Source organism: Zosterops lateralis (assembly GCF_965231275.1).
Source record: "Zosterops lateralis genome assembly, chromosome: 1".
Classification (NCBI taxonomy): Eukaryota; Metazoa; Chordata; class Aves; order Passeriformes; family Zosteropidae; genus Zosterops; species Zosterops lateralis.
Window position 1 is genome coordinate 32,346,631 of NC_139762.1, and position 19,206 is coordinate 32,365,836.

Sequence of the window (19,206 nt, forward strand, 5' to 3'; positions counted from 1 at the left end):
AAAGTGAAATAACTGATGCACTCCAAAAACAAGCCTGAAATTTTATATTAATTTCAATAGGCCGTGTCAGTGACCCACCCCAGGGTACAGACTGGGTTGTGAAGTCATTGCCATTTGTCCACTTTCCCATCTTTCACCAGTGGAAACCTCCACCAAAACTGTTGCCAGCTGTTCCACAGACTAAACTAAACTAGTTTAGTTTACTACTAAACTCGTGTCTTTAATCACAATACAAATTGTTTATGATTAAACCATTTTTTGTTTTACCCTTCATTATATTTAACACCACAACAGAGAAAATAGAGTTCATGAAGATCTCAGAAGACAATCTTGTCTTTTCCCAATCTTCAAGGAAAAATCATCTATACCAATCTTTTCCTTGTAGACAAAATTTCTTCACTTTAAAAGAAAAAAGGAAAAGGAAATCAAAAGCCTATACACCAAGAGTTTCTTCAGTTATTTGGCCCAGTGCAGTCTAGTTTTTTTTCTTTCTTATTGTAATTCAATACCACAGTAGATACGGAAGATCCTGGGTTATACTGGTTTTGCAACAGTCTCTCATATTTTTTTAGACTTGATTGTGTATTTTCATGATACCAAACCAAATTCCATCTGTCTTTCCTCAAGGGTCATATCTTTCATATGCCTTCAGTTTCACTTTCTTCCTTAATTCCTATCACCCACATCTGTCTTGAAACAACCAAAATTAGGCACAGCACTCCAGCTCAGGACTTGACAGTGCTACACAGAGAAAAGACTACTCCATATGTTGCACATACGACTCCTCCGTGCTTTTGTTATTTGCTTTTTTTCATCCCAGTTGGACAGCATTGACTTCTATTCAATTTTCCTTCCAGTACATCTCCCAGATGCTATTTTGCAGAAAAGCTGCCTGTAAAGTTCTTCTCAGCTTCTGCTTATTGATAGATTTTTTCTGCAAAAGATTCTTATGCTTCTTCATGGAATGTTCTCTTATTTGTGCTTCAAGTTCATAACAAGTTTCTATTAATTACTAACTCTTTTTAACTCTTTTAAGAGTTTTTACAAACTCTTCTTTTGCCCTTGGACTGCCTTTCCATAAGTAACAATCCTAAATTCTTGAGTAAAAACAATCCTACATTCAAACTTTTCTTTATTCTGTTATCATTCCTCTCTTTTTCTCTAAATAATCATAAACTACAGAATATCACCTTATCTTCTATGCAATTCTCCTTCCTTGACCTCATTCCATTTCTCAGGATAAAATGTAGAAAAGCTCATCTCCAGTTACTTCTTTTGACTCTTGAAAGAAAATTCTGTTCCTGGCACTTTACAAGAATTTAAGGGGCATTTTTTACCTCTCATCTCTGTTGTCCACTTAATACTCCTGAACTGATAACTGAAAACTCATTGCTCTGTCTTTTTCCCAACACAGGACAGAAGGCCCTAGAATTTATAACTTTCTTATATAAGGCAGTTCCTCCTCCCTTTCCCTTTCTTTCCTACCTGTCTTTCTGAAATATGTGTATAGCAACACCCAGTCCCTTGAATTATCTCTATAGTTCTTTACTGGCTTAACTCACCATTTGCATTATGTATCACATTTTCTTGTTCAAGGCATACAAAGTTTTCAGTAAAATGACTGTTTTCTTTGCTTGATATGATCTTACTACTTATCTCACTCTATTACTTAGAAGGAAAAAAGAATTTAAAAAATCTCTATTTTATAAAAAGCGATGAATCACATTGGCTTGACTTCTTTGGCAGAATTACTATAATTCTTCTTGCCTTAAAAACAAATTCTTCACTTATGTGTCTCCTAAAACAGACATACAAACTTCACAGGCAAGAATAAAATGCATTTCCTTGTTTTTATTCATTGAGAAAATGTATACTACAAAGAACTTTTAAAACTACTTCAGTGTTAATGAATTCTTGCAAGTTGTTCTGTTTAGAAACTGTTATAAATAAATAGCTTTGATGTAACTGTCTAGTTAAAAGAATCAGATGTGTTCCTATTCCTCAGTTTCTGGGAAACCACAAATCATGGTTTTGCTTGGTAACAGCATTAGGACTTTTGGACAACATAGTTCAGTCTTTCTCAGGAAGTTCAAGTTTTGGGATATATTTCTTTATCTGATTTTCCATTCTTCCAACATTCACCTCTACCCAGACCTCACTTCAACTGCATCAAATCCCCAATAGCTGTGCAGTTGCCAGTGTTACTGAAACAATGAGATTGTTCCAGTTTGGAGAATTACAACATTTAGTTGGCTGTTTCCTTTATTAAGCCACTCCATTTATGCCCACCAAAATCCAGTCTCCTAATTCCAGCTACTGTGCCATGACTACAGCTACTCCCAGTGATTACTAATAGCTTTACTGCTGAGCTTCAGTACAGTGCATATGTCACTGCACTGCTGTAGATATGTGGGAGGGGATTATAACTAATGGCCCCCGGACCCTACAATAGCAACTTTCAATTTTTAGTCTGATTGCCAACACATAAATGAGAAACCAGGACATCTTAAAATGATTCTGTCAAGTCCTTTCTGGCTGAATCTCAGGTCGCATAAGCAAAAGTCACAAAGCAACAAAAACCAAAGTGCAACATGGTCTTTTACAGGTCCTCCCTGTGAATTACAAGCCAGAATGAAATATGAAGGTGATCAGCTGTAATTAAGGTAGCGGGTCAAATACTAGCCCTGACTTCCCACATGTGGTTTCTGAGTGCAGAGAGGTGTCCTGCTGGTGTTCTTCTGGTCTGTTAGAGAAATCAAAAAGTGGTAAGGAGCTACAATACCTGTATAATACAGTACACCTTCTTTGTATTTGACTGTCATTCTGAGGAAAGGCTTCAGTAAAACTGGGCATCACCTGGTTTTGCATACCATGTGTTGCATTCTTTTCAAGGTTAATGGTTTTCTTGGGAAAACAAGTCCTCATTTTCAGCTTGTGTAACAGAGTGTTTCTATAAGGGTGTTTCATTTGCTTGTTTTTAATAATGTGATTATTGATAATAGTATTTTAAAGTAGATATATTTTCTGCTGTGTGTTATGAATTGTGTTAATTAATGATATCTGAATGTGTTTAACGTTGCTCTTCCTGTCAGTGACATCCAGACAGATGAACCAAACACACAGAGACATGGGTGTATATTGGCTATTTGGAATAGAATAGTCTTCAGATGCATATAGTATTTTCTAAAGATAGAGATTATTTTTGGATAAAGGAAGAATAGTATTCCTTCTCCAAATTGCATTATGATATTTTTATCATAATGTGCTCATCCCAAAATTACAAAGGCAAAATTGCCCATGTTTTTCAGTAGGTTTGAATGGGGAATATTTTTCTAGAAGAGCATTTCTTATTTCTTCTTTTGTTCTTTTTCTATTTAATCTCTTTGTTTATAGCTTGGGTGGGCTTTTTCCCTCTTTGAAGATGCTCATTGATTTGCATAGAGCATAGCACCCCTTCCAAAGGAAGAAATGGGGAGAGGAGGGAGAGAGAAGGAAACAAATTCCTGCTCAACACCCTGTGATTCTTTTTTCTGCATGATCAGTTCTTTGCCCTGCTCTTCTCTCACACCCTTTCTGGACCAACTTTTCTAAGCAGGGGAACTCAGGCTCTTTCTTGCCAGGCCTGTGGAGTGTAGAGCAACGGATCTGAATTGTGATTGACACCTTCCTGGTACTCTGTGTGAATTACTGATAATGAAGCTTTGAAAAGTTGTAAGTGTCTGTGTTTTGGAGGTATTGAACACTCCCTAGTTGCCAATGGTGCTGAGTATGATGTGTGAGTATTTCATAGTTCTGAAATAGAGTCCTAGTGAATTTTTTGGGTTCATGCTTACCTCCATTCTTTATTTTGCTATCTATGTACTCACAATCCCATACCAGGAGTTTCAGGTGGGATGCCCCACTGTCTAGAATTTTATATACAAAGATAGTTTCTTCTGAAAATAATAGTTTATGACTGGTTTAAAAAAAAACCCTAAGATGTGGCAAGGAGATGTTCTCGCTCTCATTCAGATGAGTAAGAACAAAACCTGCTACCTTTGGTGAAGGAAATACTCCATAAAACTGTGAAGCCTGAGGCTGGGACAGTGAAGTAATGCCACCCTGCTGTTCTGTCTCCTCCAAAAATCTTTAAGTTCATATTCTTCATGGCAGCAGAAGCCAAAGCCCTTCTTTAATTTTTTTAAACAGAGAACAGATATGTGTGCACTTAATGCAGGCTTAACACTGAGCTGTAGAATCATAGAACTGTCTAGGTTTGAAAAGCCCTAAAGGCCCCTAAGATCAAGTCAGACCATTAGCCCAGCACTGTCAAGTGCACCACTCAGCTATGTCCAGGCTAATATAAATTAGATATATATACATACAGGTAATATAAAATATAAGTAAGCAATATAAATCCTAGATAATGCTGATAAGTACTAAAAAAATCATAGGTGTGACATACAGGAGTTTGACTCTACCTGAACATAAAGGGTTCTTATGAGCAGGAGACAATAATGCACAAAAACGCATTTTCTTCTGAGGTTCTTTCATAGCATCATGACCAATGAATACAACATAAACATAATCTGAATACTGAGTGGGATGTGGAAAAGGGAAGCTTAAATCAGGCCAGCTCTTGAACTCGTTACTTGAGAAAAACTTCAGCTGAGTAACTAGTTTAACTATCTGGGAGTCTTCTTTGGGATACCAGCATATGAGTGGATGGAAGAACAACTAGGAGCTTATATATCATAAACCCTAGAGGCATTACTGAAAGGCAATTATATAGATCATAATACATACCAGTGGGGGAGTTGAAAAACTGTTATTTTTAAGCTTGTGCAGAAAGCCTGATTTTTTTACCTGGTTTCTTCAGACAGGAGAAAAAATACACATTAACAAAACCAACCACCACTCTCTCAACTAACCCAAAACAAGAAACAGCCTTATTTCTAAAAGAACAAACAAAGCAACCAAACAAAATCCCGCACAAATTTTGGGGAAGAGGTGAGAACCAAATGAGCAAAACCTGTTGCTTATCTTCTCTAAAAACCATTTTGAACTTAGCTGGCTTCAGCTGTCACATCATTTAGAAGTAGAATACAAAAGCTTTTATTTAATAACATTTTTTTGTTGAAATTCACCAGCGTATCTTCAATCGTATTTGAAATTCTCCAAATACCGTGATGCAATTTCACAAATGCGGCAGGACCTTGCAGATAACTTTCCCAAATCTGAATGTTTGCCTGGACAAGCAACTCTTCAAATACCCCTTCATCTCTGCTTAGCAGCTGAGTTTTCTAAATTTAAATTAATCTAGCTTTAATAATGGTGAACTCTGTGTCCAGTCTGGGTTTCTCAGTATAAGAGAGGCGTGGAGCTTCTGCAGCAGGTCCTGTGTAAGGCTATGAGGATGATGACGGTACTGGAGCACCTCACTTACGAGGGAAGGCTGAGGGAGCTGGTCCTGTTTAACCTGAGAGGGATCTCGTAAATGCCTGTGAGTATCTGGTACCAGGAGGGCAGAACGTCTCCTCTCAGTGATGCCAGGCAATAGGGCAAGGGGCAATAAGCAGAAACTGGAATATGGAAAGCTCCACCTGAACATGTGGAAGAATTTCTGTGCTGTGCAGGTGACCAAGCACCGCAACAGGTTTCCCGGAGGGGCTGGGGAGTCCTCCTTCGCTGGGAATATCCAAAATATTCTGTACTGATCAATCCTAAATTACGGGCTCTAGATTACTCTGCTGGAGCAGGGAGGTTGGGCCAGATGACATCCAGTGGTCCTCTTCTAGTGTTAACCATTCTCGTGAAACTCATGACGGGAGCGATGCTCCGACAAGGGCTGATGAGCTCTCCGTGCAGCTTTGCGGGCTCGGAGACCCTCGGGCGGCTTCCGAAGGGCGGCAAAGAGCAGGAGCCGGCCGGCACCCCTCCCCAGGCCCCTTATCCCGGGCGGCTCTGCCCGGCCACGGCACCGACCTTCACCGGCAACCCGAGCCGAGGGCGGCCCCGCCCAGCCGAGGCACCGACCTCCACCGGCAGCCCGAGCGGGGGCGGGCGGTGCCGCCGCTATAAAGCCCAGGGCGGGCGCGGGGGACCCGCCCCGCAGGCACTGTGCTGCTGGGGCCAGGGTTGCCCGCGCCCGGGGGAGGCAGCGTGGGCTGTGGAGGTGAGCTGGGATAACGAGAGGGGAAAAGCACAGTCAGAAATCGAACAGGTGTTTTTTTTTTTGTTTGTTTGTTTGTTTGTTTGGTTTTTTTTTTTTTTTTGTTTTGTTTTTTTGTTGTTTTTTTTTTTTTTTTTCTTTCTTTCTTCTTCTTCTTCTTCTCTCCTGAGGTTGGTTAGGCATTTTCTCGTCAGGGTTTTTTTAGGCTTCATCAGATTCATGTGTGGCTTTTTCCTTGGGGTTTTGTTGTTGTTGCTCTTGTTTGTTTTGGTTTTTTAACCAGTATATTTGATAGATCAAGAAGAAAAGCCTTAGGAGACTTAGAGCATCAGTCATTTACTACTGCTGAAGGCATCCTAGTACTACATGACATAATGAGTGCGTGTCTTTATCATTGTACTCATGTTATGGCTGTTCATTTAATTCTAATCAAACATAAGGTAATGAGGGAAATCATCAATTCAGTAATAGATTGTTTTCAATAACTTTCATGCAAACGATTTCAGGATTCAACATAAAAGACTACTAAAACAGGCTACTAACTGAAGTTGCCTTGTAATAGTGTGCACTGTTCTTAATATCTCATTAATAGTAGTTCTTTTTTAATGCTGTTACCTATTTTATTTTCTTTTTAGTCTTTCTATTGAAGTAGAATAATGTTGAGGCCAAAATGTGATGAGTTGTGGATAAACCCACAGATGTGAACTCTTTAAATATTTACTAAATCAAAGTGTTTTGTTGGGGGCGGGGGGGTTGTTATTGCAGGTTCTAATTAATGTGACTCTCACAAGCATACAACGAAAAGAACAATGAAGAACCATTCTGCAAATTCCACAGAACAGGACCTCTCTGATCCTGGTAAGAAGGAGCACCACATGTGTGTTTGAAGAATATGTTCCACAGGTTTGAATCTAAAGAACATTATAGAGCTCTCCTGATTGCCATAGTGGTTTTGTAGGAGATAACATAATGAGTTTCCTACAACTGAGTGAATTAAAGCCACACCTATAAAACATTTTCTGGTTGAATCATTCCATCAAGTTTAGCAAAATTAATTTACATTGGCAAAGCTGTTCAGGAGGATCCTAGCCTGGGCATGAAAATTTTCCTGAGGTAAGCTGAGTAAGCTGTAAAAACGTTATTGCTTTCAAGTAGTTGTCTAAAACAGCCATTGTAGGCTAACCAATATTAAAACGTGTAGAAAATTCTATGATCATGAGTCAGCAGCTAAAGTTAAGGTAAATGTAGATTGGGAGTGGCTGGTATGAGGAGCACCTTTTCTCCTTTTGTTTTACAGCTGGTTCCCCACTGTGGTTACTCATCTGTTTCTTCGTATATTAGTTGCATCTTATTTTATGCATTTAGAACTATAAGCTTCCTGGGTAGGATTATGTTTTCATATATCTTCCTGAAGCCCCCAGCACAAAGGAAGTGGGATGTGTAGCAACTACTGCAATAGGATAGTGAAGATGGTAATTAGAGTCAAGGGCTCTTCAGTTAACTGCCATCTCTTCTGCGTTACCTGCAGCAATTATAATCTTCACTATAAGCAATTCTACTCATTTTGTTAGGACTTCTCCAAATTTGCATTCAGTTGCACAGGTGTTTGAAGGAAGAGTTAACTCTTTTCTTTTAGTCTTTGACAATCTTTCTATATAAATATATTTTAATTATAAAAATGAAGTTGTTTTCATCTCAGAAATGGATGTGGAAGATTTGTACCTGAGATGTTTGGTTTTCTGAACTTCCTTTCCTAGGAAATTTTAGGTAAACAAGAGACATGTTTTGGTAATGGCAAAATTGTTTTTTCCTGGGAAAGGAAGTTCAGAAAACCAAACATCTCAAACACAAACCAAAACTACAGAAGCTTTTTCTGGGAATAAAAATTAACGGAAGGGGAAGAGCCTGCTGAATTTTTCTTGGAATTTCCTCCCAAGAACATGAGAAAAAAATAGTCTTTAAATGCAAAAGAATCAGCAGCAAAAGACACAATAGATGGATTATTATGCTAAAAAAGTCTTTATTTCACAGAATCTGGAAGCAAGTGGTGTGAGAATTCTTCTTTCCAGCATGAGGAAAATGTAGAACAAATTGACCAGTTAAAGCCCAAAAAGAAAATGTAGGTATTTTTTTTAAGTGAACTGGGTATATGGGCAAGTCAGAGGGGTAGGGGAAGGAAAAGAAGTGCTTAATACAGGTTTGCTGAAAAACCCCTCATCTTAATCAATCTTTTGTACTTTACTCTAGGAAGGAGGATGAGAAGCCAGAGAAACGAATGGTTGGCTTTCTTGAATTGGTTAGTGTCCTGTTTGATGATCTGCTTTATACTTTCTTTTCTTTATTTGGCATTATGAGTTGTTTATGAATTGCAATTCATAGGCAATCAAAAACTGGAGGAGAAGCCTGAGGACTACTGATTCTAGACCTGCTGTCTGAGATAACCAAATCAAAACCAGTGGTGCGGTTTTGTGTCAGTTTTCTATAGGACAGCTATTCCCAAACAAAGGTAGCTTTTGCATGTGGACTTGCTTACTCTGAAAGAAGAAATGTTTTATTCTTCTCTGGTTTATTCCATGTTTATTTACGCTTTGAGATGGTTCGGCCAGTCAGGAATAAAATGCTCTAATTTCAGGTTAACCATGTCCCGGGATATCTTACAGCAGTTTAAATTCACATCCTTGTTTAAACAAAACAAAGCTTCAGGGGTAGACAAGTCTTAAGATATAATCTATCTCTGCTGAAAACATTTTCTACTGGTAGGTATAAGCCAGGTGCTGGTCAATAACTCCATCTTGTTTACATTGTAGGGGCATTATCTTAGTAAATATGTAACTCAATGGAACACAAAATACAGTCTATTCTACAAAGGTCATCATCACTTGCAAACATGTAATTTTTTCCAGACTTAGAATCTGTGCCCTGCCAGTATTTTCTTAGCAGCCTGAGTACTGATTTAAAGATGTGTTAGACTACTACAAAATCCTTATGTACTGAGTTTACCTTCAGTTGGAGTGTTGCTGCTTATAATATGTGTATGAAGCATGTTTTGCAAGTCTGCTGCACTGTAGAAAATGCATGAACTGTCAGGTGTAATGTCACTTTTTTCTCTTTTTTTCTTTTTAATGCTTACACAGTTTTGCTATGCTGATGGGGTGGATGTCCTATTGATGATAGTTGGTTTGGTTGCAGCGGCTGCGAATGGCACTGGAATGCCGCTTTTGATCATTTTCTTTGGAGAGATGACAAACAGCTTTGTGCTAAGTGGCATGCAACCCAATGGTAAAAAATTTAAATTAAATTTCTCAACATACTGGCTGTGCTTTGCCTCTGAGACTGAGATTCCTTTCTTTTCCCCAGATTATACACTGGTACATATCTAAGGAAGTATATTATGAGAAACTCTCATCCTGCAGCAAATAACCCACTCATTTCAATCCATCTTTAATGACTAGACCAGGGTAAAACCAAAGCATTGGATGTACACTTTATGAATTAATTTAGACTTTGTTGAGATAGTAGGGAGTACAACCAACCTCAGTTATCAGGCACTAATTGCTTAAAAATAAGTGTGTATTTGCCAAATCATTTTGTATTTAAGTTTGTATTGCAGACCCCACTTGCAAAATTCAAAACATTCCCAAACTGACAACCCCATGTTGCCATGAATCAACTGCTCTATGTAACACTTCCACAGATATTCCTACTTTTTATTTCCCCTTCACAGATACTTCTGTAAACAGTTCCAGCTGCCCATCAGCTCCAGGTGTGGATATAGAAGCTGATATGACAAAGTAAGGATCTGTTGTTATCCTGTTAATAATGTATTGGAGGATTTTCTCTTACTGTGTTATCTGTTTGAGCAGAAGTCATGTTTGCCTTCCCAATAATGCATCACAGGCTTCAGTATTTGCTTTGGTGTGATTAATGAAGACTAGTCACTGCTCTGTGTGTCTAACTTCTCTCATGAGCTACGGTGGGATCACATGGGCTTTTGTTCCCTTATCCCAGGTTTGCTTACTACTTCGTGGGAATTGGCTTTGCTGTGTTTATCCTGAGCATGATCCAAGTGTGGACTTTCTTGGTTACTGCTGCAAGACAAACCGCAAGGATCCGGCAGAAGTTCTTTTTTGCAGTGCTCCATCAGGAGATGGCCTGGTTTGATACTACCCAGATAGGAACACTCAACACCAGACTGACAGAGTGAGAGCTCTAGTTTAGTTTTTTTACACACATCCACACACACCCAAGTATGGCATTTAAAAGGAAACTGATATTTATCTTGGCAGAATAGCCTATAGAGTTAAAAAAAAAAGCCCCCAAACCCAAAGTGTAAAATATTACATCTTAAAGTGAGAAATTCATTATCTTTTTCAGCTTCTTTTGTGCAGTTTTAGTGATATGTGCATTGGAAGGGAAGTTTTCATGGGATGCCTGACACTGGCCTTCTGAAGTCCATGAAATGCACATCAGCTACTGCTAAACAAACAGCTGTGCTGTTTCCACTTAGTTTATAAACACCAAAAGCTGACACTTAATCGAATGGAAATGAGCTTGAGCTTGCACCCAATCAGATCTCAGGCAGTATTCTATCTAGCATGTCAAAGTCTTTGGAGGTTTTCCACAAACTTAAATAGATTTAGGGATGAGGACTGTAATGCCCATGTGTTATGGGATTATATGTGTGAAGGCTACATTTTTAAATTTTTTTTTCTGGATTTTATAGTAGCTTTGGACACAGATCTGTTCTGAAAAGTCTATGAGAGGCTTAAATGAAACTGCTCTCAACTCTAATATCTGTATGTTCTGGGAAGAGAAAATGGGGAAGAAAACTTGCATGAAAAATTGAGGTTATTACAAGTAATGGTATGATGGAATGGAGGTAGCTGTTCTCATCTGAGTCAGTACCCAAAATTAAGAACATAAAATGCATCAGAGAACTGAGCAGAAGAAATCATTTTGAAATGGTCATGTTGAGTGAAGAGGCTGCTTGATTGTTTACTTATATTGCTCCATTTGGATGCCAGATGAGGAAACTAAGTCATTGGTGACCTAGTGACATAGCATAGAAACAGCAGGGAATGTTGAGGATACAGAAAATGAGTCCTTAAAAATAGGAGGTTTCTGCTGTGTTTTGGCCACAGAGGAGCCTAATGGTACAGTTCAGTAGCTGTGGTTAGAAATTTTCTTTTGCCAGTTAGGAAATGGCAAAACTCCTGACATGAGGCTACACAGCACAAAATGAAGAGGGGAGTCACAATGAGAGGCATTCTAAGCTAACAATTTTTTTTTATTATTGTTATTTAAAGTGACATCAACACTATCCACGAAGGCATTGGAGACAAAATCAGTATATTTCTGCAGTTTTTTTCCACGTTTGTGTCAGGACTTATTGTTGGATTCATCTATGGATGGAAGCTGACACTGGTGGTTATGTCAGTCAGCCCACTTCTTGCTGCATCAGCAGCAATTTGGTCAAGTGTAAGTATGTGGGGATTTATAAACAAAGAAATCAGAAAAACCTTACAACTCTTATGCACAGAAAAGAGGGAGAGAACTGGAGAAACCTGGTGTGGTTTCTAAGTTGGGAGGTTGGCCCCACTCTTACTTTGACTTCTGCTCCTCCTGTAGCCTTTTTCTGGGTTCCCAAGCACACGCTTGTAAATTGTGTTCCTTCTGCCTGCATATCCTGTCCTCATGCCATGTTGCAGGGGGTAATCTGCATCAGAGCATCTTTCTGGCACAGCAGTTTCCTCATGGCAAGTGCTGGGAAAGCGCTCACTTTTCCCTCCTAGCCCAAATACCTTTCAACCTCTTTCCATCTACACATGCATGTACCACACCTCTTGCAAATAATTCACCAAGTTTCATGCTGTGTACAGAGTAGATCTATACAGCTATGCAGATACATACAGCTGCTGAAAACTGAAGTTATATAAATCAGCAAAATGGCTGGAGATGTTTCCCTTTCAAATAGGAAAACTTTTTCCCCTTGTGCACTGTGTAGCCACATTAATGTGCATGGCTCATACTCCTGAGTGGCTATATGATTCTATGGGGTTTTTCCTACCTCAAGCATTACAAATAAGCAGAGAAAAAGAATGTTAGAGGCTGCAAGTCAATGTGATTGACTTGCTTATTTCAATAGCTGATGGTGCTCTAGTGTCTGAACACTTCAGAAACTCAGAGCAGCTACAGCCCTCCCTCCTTCATTCTTCCTAGTATGGTTTGTAGGCTGTTCTCAGCTTGGAGGAAAGTATATCAGTCTGAAACTTCACCTGATATTTGTGTAATGCCTTTGATTGTAATGGAAACAATGATTAATTGAACTCTATTTGAGGGAAATTCAGGGCATGGGAAGGAGCTGACCCCCATGTTGCTAAAATCTGATCTTGTGCACACTATATGATCATTCTTACTCACCAAGACAGTGTGTGTATTCTCTCAGTAGGCTGCAATAACAAGGGGTTTTCAACCTTTCAGCTCCTGGCGTCCCTTACTGCTAAAGAGCTGTCTGCTTATGCCAAAGCAGGAGCTGTGGCAGAAGAGATTTTGTCAGCAATCAGGACTGTTGTGGCTTTCAATGGACAGCAGAAGGCATTAGAGAAGTAAGTTTTAAAATAATCATTATATTGAAAATATGGCAAGGAAATTTAGTTGTGGATTTGCTTGTGGGGATTTTTTTTTTTTTTTTTTTGAGGAGCAGAGGGATGAGATGCTCATGCTATTAGTGTCATTTTGTCTTTTTATAAATGGAAAAATCAGCTGAAAGCAAAGGTGTGCAAATAGACCTAGTCAGTGGATACAAGCTACTTGATGTTGTCACTGCAGTATAGATGAAAATTTCTCCTTTGATTGAGTTCTGGAGTTGAATTGAATGTGAAAGTAGTGGGAAGGTTACCTTCACCTATGAGTCAGATGCAACAAAGCATGCAATCAGTTGCTTATCTTCTAGAGCATTCCTGCTACTGCTCTGATCTTTGATTACTGGGCTTATTTTTAAAGTACACTGGACAACAGCCTTGGGTAAAATTAGATTACTGGCTTTTACAATGATTTGCAACTTTAATGACTTGCAAATAACGTGTAGTTGCCCAGCGTTGGCCCAAGTCACAACACAAGGTGAAATGATTGTGGCTGACCACAAACTTATTGGCATGCATATCAGATAACTCAACAAGAATAAACAATACATTTTTTTGTACAAATACAAGGCATCACTGATTCCATGCAGTTGGAAAAGGCAAAGCAGATGACTTGATCCATATGCCCCATGAAACTCTTCTGGTTTTTTTCAACTCATATTCACCTTCATCCTGTGCAAAATTTTTAAGGTGGTGTCAACCCTAGCCTAGGATCCTACAGCCTGTTCCTGTATTTGCTTCCAGGGATTGAGCTCTATCTTACAGCCCTGTGTTCTGCTGACTGGAATTGGTTTTTAAGATGCAACAGTGTTAAGACTGTTCCAGCTTCCAAAGTAAAGGAAAAAAAACAAAGCCTAAGATGACCTAGATAAGTTGCCCCCTTTTCTCCCCATCTTCTGCAATTACCAGTGTCTGAAAATTAAATAACAGGAGATGTCAATATTCATACAAAATACTTTGTCTAAAGACAAAATAACTTATACCTGTGTCAAGTAAGGCCTGTCCTTTATATGATTGACCAGTCAGCCTCTTCCACAGATCTACCTCCATTTAATCTAAACCCCAAATAAACAAAACAGCTCCCCTAGGAACATCTACTAGGGACAAACTCCTACCAGGGAGTGCATTTTTCAGATAGTAGATTGTGACTCCTACATGATGCTCCTACTCTTGAATGCTGACCTGAGAGTTAGGAAGAGCATCCTTTCACTGCACAGTGGTCCACTGACCACAGAAGTTTACTCTTACAAGGGAACTTCAGTCACCTTTATTTTCTGGCAGTGGCTTGGCTTTTCCTCAGTATTTGAGTGATCACATGTATTTATCACCCTACTTAAATGCAGCACCATTCCCCTGGAAGACCTATGATGCTGCTGACTCAAAGGTAGGGCCTGGTTTTAAAAGCACAATCAAGTCAAAATATTTCAATATGTTTGGCTAACAAGTACAGCATTGGTGACATCTTGGAAATCTACATGAAAAAAACTAATGCAGTTTTTTAAGATTGCTTTCCAGCTGAATGAATTGCATGTTTTCCTATGATGCGGTTGTACTTTATTGAAAATATGTATTAGGAAACAGTGCAAACTACTGACCACGTTGATTACAAGTAGAGTTACACCATTCCTAGGATACACTTTGCATAATAAGCTTGTGTAAATGAAAGCTATTTTCTGAAAACTATAGATGAGTTAATGAATTTGAACCATCCTTGAAAGCAATAATTCTCTAGTTGAATTTGTTTGTCTTTATACTGATCTTCTATGTTGACTGGTTGTATATGTTGATCAGTAAACTGTCCTAAGAGAAAGATACTTGACATCCCAAGATGTCCAGTAGGAGAACAACTTTGCAGTCAGAGGAGACTCTGATTTTTCTCCTTCCCTATTGCCTGGGGTTGTTGGAGGATTTTATTTTTATTTTACTTGTTTTAAATGTGGGTAACTAACCAGTACCTCTGTGGTAAACAATATTGCTAATACCTTTTCAAGGTTTCTTTTCAGTATAAATGGAAACAATGAGTTCAAGAGTGCTGTTGTGTCTTCAATTATGATAACTAAGTTGTGATGCTTAATTGTTTTCTGAATGTCTTCCATAACAGTATGCCAATATTGTCAGCATATGTTGGTGAAGATTTATTCAAATTACCCTCCTGATAGTCCTCTGTAGAAAAAAAAAAAAAAAATCTGTGTTTTCTGTGAAACTTTGTTTTTTCTTAGATAAATCCTGTTAATTAAGAAAAGGGCACAGGGAAATATTAACCAGAATGGCATGTGGTACCTGTCAAATTAATGTTTTCTTAACCACTTTCAGATATGATGCTAACTTAGAGATGGCTAAACGTGTTGGAATGAAAAAAACCATTATCACTGACACATGTCTAGGTCTATCACAATTTTTTATCTTTGGATCCTATGCCCTTGCGTTTTGGTACGGGACCAAGCTCACTGCTGAGGATCCACATTATGACATCGGCATCGTGTTAATTGTAAGTACAGCAATGCAGCCTTGAAAAATGTTCTGTATCTTCAGGGAAAGTTATGCAAGTGGTGTCTCTGTTTTCTGACATGTGCTTGCTAAATTAGCTGTTAGAGACTCACTTAGTATAAAACAACTGAAAGGTATTCATCTTGCCTAGCTTTTAATATAACAAGTTTGATTATCTTGGACTCTATTTGTAAGGTGAGATGAATAACCTAGAGCTGGTGCTTAAGTCTTTCTAGTGCCCATGTGGGCACTGGTGGTACTGCAATCATTAATTGCAATGCTCCTTTCCATCTCCCACAGGTGTTCTTCTCTGTGCTTGTTGGAGCTTTCTCCCTGGGCCAGGCAGCTCCTAACCTGGAGAATGTGGCCAATGCACGTGGGGCTGCCTATGAAGTTTATAAGATTATCAATAAGGTAAACACCTAACTACATAGAATAGAAGCCTTTCAACCAATTTAGCTTCCACTCCCTCTCCATTTTTTTTTTCCCTTGAGAAATGTGACAAAAGTGCTCTAAAGCCTCAAATCACCAACTCTATAGGTGTTCGTTACAGAAACCCATAATATTTTCATTAATCTAAAAAACCCAGCCTCTTTGTTACAGTGAAAGCTGGAAAACCTGGCATGTATGTCTGAGAGAGATGGTTGAGGTTTTTCTCTAATATTAGACTTTCAGCTCCAGAGGGAAAGTAGTATGGAACTATACTAATTTTTAAAAATGCATGTATGCACAAATTCAGCTGAGATGGGATTTATTGGAGAGAGGGAATTGGTGAAGGGGGATTAATAATACTACTGAAGGTTACAGCCATAATAATCTGTAATGCTGATGTTGCCATAAAAAAGGTTTTCCGTATCTTTATCTTGGTCTTTCTGTGCTATGCAGCAATTGCATATCTGTGTATATAAAATATTTTAAAGTAGGACTAAAAAGTTCATGGAGAAACAGCTACATAATTCTTTTTGATGTGACTATGTTTCGACTGCAAGAGAATGCAGTTAAGTTCTGCAATTAGAGATTTTCTGCTTATGGATTTTGTTGCTTTTGAAAATGTACTGTATTTGTCAAAGTAGAATTCACAATTTGATGTTCCCCCATATTCAGCATTCTGCTGGTAAAATGCAGAAGTTCTGCAATGATGTACTGCAGTAAAAACCAGCATCTGAGAAAGTAAAGAACAATGCATGTAGCAGAAATAGCAGTTTCAAGCATGAAATAACCACTAATTTATTTTACAAACCTCTTTCCAGAAACGACTCATAGATAGCAGTTCTAAGGAAGGTTACAAGCCAGACAGACTCGTAGGAGAAATTGAATTCAGAAACATCCATTTCAGTTACCCTTCCAGACCTGATGTTAAAGTAAGTGTTCTGTTTAGATTACTGTGCTGAAATTCCTCAGCCTATGTCCATATTGTTTTTAAATTGTGTTCTAATTTTGTTCTTGAATGTATGCATTCCTATTTTGGCGGATGTGGCATAATTTTCCCCCAATGATGCATGAAGACAAAGCTCTAGATCTACTGCCACTGTACCTCATTCTCTTCTGCAGGACAAATCTAATATATGTTACTCCTAGTCTGAATTTCTGTGGACAAGAGCTTTGATAAATCAAATACGATTTTGAAAAATCTCACTAAGGCTTCCAGGCTTCAGGCAGTTAAATCAGAAAGTTACTTTTTCCCAGTTTCTTGGCTCCTTGGACTTATGATATCCCTTTTGAAAAATTATTGGAGGTAGATTTTACAACAATACGCTCTCAAAAGTATCAAAACGTATCATCTTAAATGGACATTTGGAAGTCAAACATTGATTTGGGCATATGTTAAAATTTATGTTCAAGAAACTGTTGTCCCTGTTCTTTGCTAGTTCAGTTTCCATTAATGACCTGTGTACATCATGTCATGGTGATTACTTTCGTGGTGGCACAGTGGGTTTCATCTCTTTGCGATATTTATTTATAATCTTTTGAACACCTTGATAAAGGTGAAAGGAAAAGGAATTTGCTGCTGCTGTTTCTTCCTTGATGCAGAAAAAGGTAGAATTAGAGATTTCAAATGTCAAAAATTAAAAGCTTGATGTTCTGGTATAGTGGTGTGAATGGGAAGGTTCCTATGTCTATGGCTGTTTCTTCTGGTGGCTTTTCCCAACTCAGTCATCTGAGGTATGTCCCATTGTGCATCAAATCTGTTTCCAGGACAAATCTGTTTCTAGGATGGATAGAGGGCAGATTCAGAGCTGGGCTTTCTCCTTGACTGAATTTTGTACAATGAATCTTCTATCCCTCTCGGCTCAGAAATCTTGAAGGGACAGAGCAGAGTCTTCATCTTTCTTCTTAAAAATCCTCTTTGGGCTGCTGAGCTGTGTTGTGGGTGAGCACACCAAATGGGAGAGAAATAAGAAATATTTCCCATCCTTCCCAAATACGAGTCATCAGCTGTCCCTACTAAGCGTATCAATGTTTTTAAGTAGATCCAAAAGGAATTGGCAAATCTGTGTAGAAGTTACCCAATATTTCTCAAGCAATTAATGCAACGCATGGTAGTCTTCCCTGTCCAGGTTAAACCAAATCAAAGAGGTCTAAGGAGAACAGTTATTGTTAGTTTTGATCTTGGCAATACGCTGCCTGATGAAAGAGAGTTAAAACTAGCCTAGTATGTGGTAGTGATTATTTGCATCTGGAGGTATTGTGGTATCTAGAATAATGTTCATTCTTGATAATGTAGGCACCAGGATATCAGCTTCCTGGAGATATAAAACCGGGTGAATGTAATACAGGGAGAGGAGAGGAATATTGGAACTATTTTAATCTCTCATTGCAAAAACATGTGTAGGAAAAGTTGTAAATCAGCCTGGTATAAACAAGAAGAGTTCCCATAGCAGCCAAATATTTTGGCAACTACACAACATTACTTGTAATGACATGGACATCTTTTGAGGTAAAATGTTCTCTAAATGTGAAAATAGCAAAAATGGTATCATTAATCTGTAACTACTCCCCAGGTTGCTGAGGCCCTTAACAATAAGGAATGGCATTTATTAAGGGCTTCTGAGCAATTACTTTGTCAAAACAGCCATTTATATTTTAAAAATAGATTAAAGCAATCTTGGTTTTCAGTGATACTCCTTAGCACCTGAAAATAGTCTTCTGTGAAATTCATAATTATTATGCTCTGGAAAATGGAGGACAGCAGAAGAATTTAAGACACCAACCCTGCCACCAGATCACACAAATTGGAGAAAATGAGCTGTGAAGTTCTGAGTAGTGTGGATGTGTCTATATTAGTTTGAGTGTGCTGGGGAATTTTCCCAGGCAATGGAATGCAATGGTCTATGCAAGGGAACTCTTAAAATGTTTCTTGGCATGAACTTGGCCTGTTCCAGTTATCAATTGTCTCAAAAAATTCCCAGGCTTGCTTTGGTAGCCAGAGGGATCTAGGGGCCATTCTCAAAAGGCACGTTGCTTGCAGCCACCATGCAGCCACCCTGTTTCAAAGGCTAATACATTCACAGGCATAGGTGAAGACTTTTTCCTATCAGTGCTCCAGGATATTCCCAGGTACAATTAACTTAGTTATGTTGCCATGCCTTCTGTGGCCCTCACTACTGCCTTGATAGCAACAGCTACAGTTACCTTGACAGCCTGTTCTCTAATCAAACTTGTTAAACTAGTATATGTATATGTGTTTGTTTGTTTGTTTTAATTCCCAGATCCTCAAAGGTCTAAATTTGAAAGTTCAAACTGGGAAGACCATTGCTTTAGTTGGTGCCAGTGGCTGTGGAAAAAGCACTACTGTTCAGTTGCTGCAGAGATTCTATGATCCTGACCAGGGAGAAGTGAGTTCTGCAAAAGAATTGTAAAAACTCAGAGCTATTAGGACATGCATGAGTTTCCCATATTGACTGAACCTTGTTTTCTATTTTGATT

The 19,206-nt window shown here is 38.6% G+C and overlaps 1 protein-coding gene across 7 annotated transcripts in view; it reads left to right on the forward strand.

Moving 5' to 3' along the window:
• ABCB5 (ATP binding cassette subfamily B member 5) overlaps window positions 1-19,206 on the forward strand; it is a 51,939-nt gene that overhangs the window by 8,183 nt on the left and 24,550 nt on the right. For 3 of the 7 annotated variants that reach the window (XM_083871215.1, XM_083871218.1, XM_083871216.1), the window contains exons 2-13: window positions 6,917-7,009; window positions 8,183-8,270; window positions 8,399-8,447; window positions 9,286-9,430; window positions 9,876-9,942; window positions 10,160-10,351; window positions 11,458-11,629; window positions 12,632-12,756; window positions 15,106-15,280; window positions 15,580-15,693; window positions 16,530-16,640; window positions 18,990-19,115. In XM_083871215.1, coding sequence (XP_083727341.1) covers window positions 6,961-7,009; window positions 8,183-8,270; window positions 8,399-8,447; window positions 9,286-9,430; window positions 9,876-9,942; window positions 10,160-10,351; window positions 11,458-11,629; window positions 12,632-12,756; window positions 15,106-15,280; window positions 15,580-15,693; window positions 16,530-16,640; window positions 18,990-19,115 — 1,413 coding nt within the window. In that variant the 5' untranslated portion in view covers window positions 6,917-6,960. Of the gene's footprint in view, window positions 1-5,964; window positions 6,203-6,916; window positions 7,010-8,182; window positions 8,271-8,398; window positions 8,448-8,530; window positions 8,658-9,285; window positions 9,431-9,875; window positions 9,943-10,159; window positions 10,352-11,457; window positions 11,630-12,631; window positions 12,757-15,105; window positions 15,281-15,579; window positions 15,694-16,529; window positions 16,641-18,989; window positions 19,116-19,206 lie in introns of those variants that run through there. The other 4 variants (XM_083871217.1, XM_083871214.1, XM_083871220.1 and 1 more) reach the window with 4 other exon arrangements.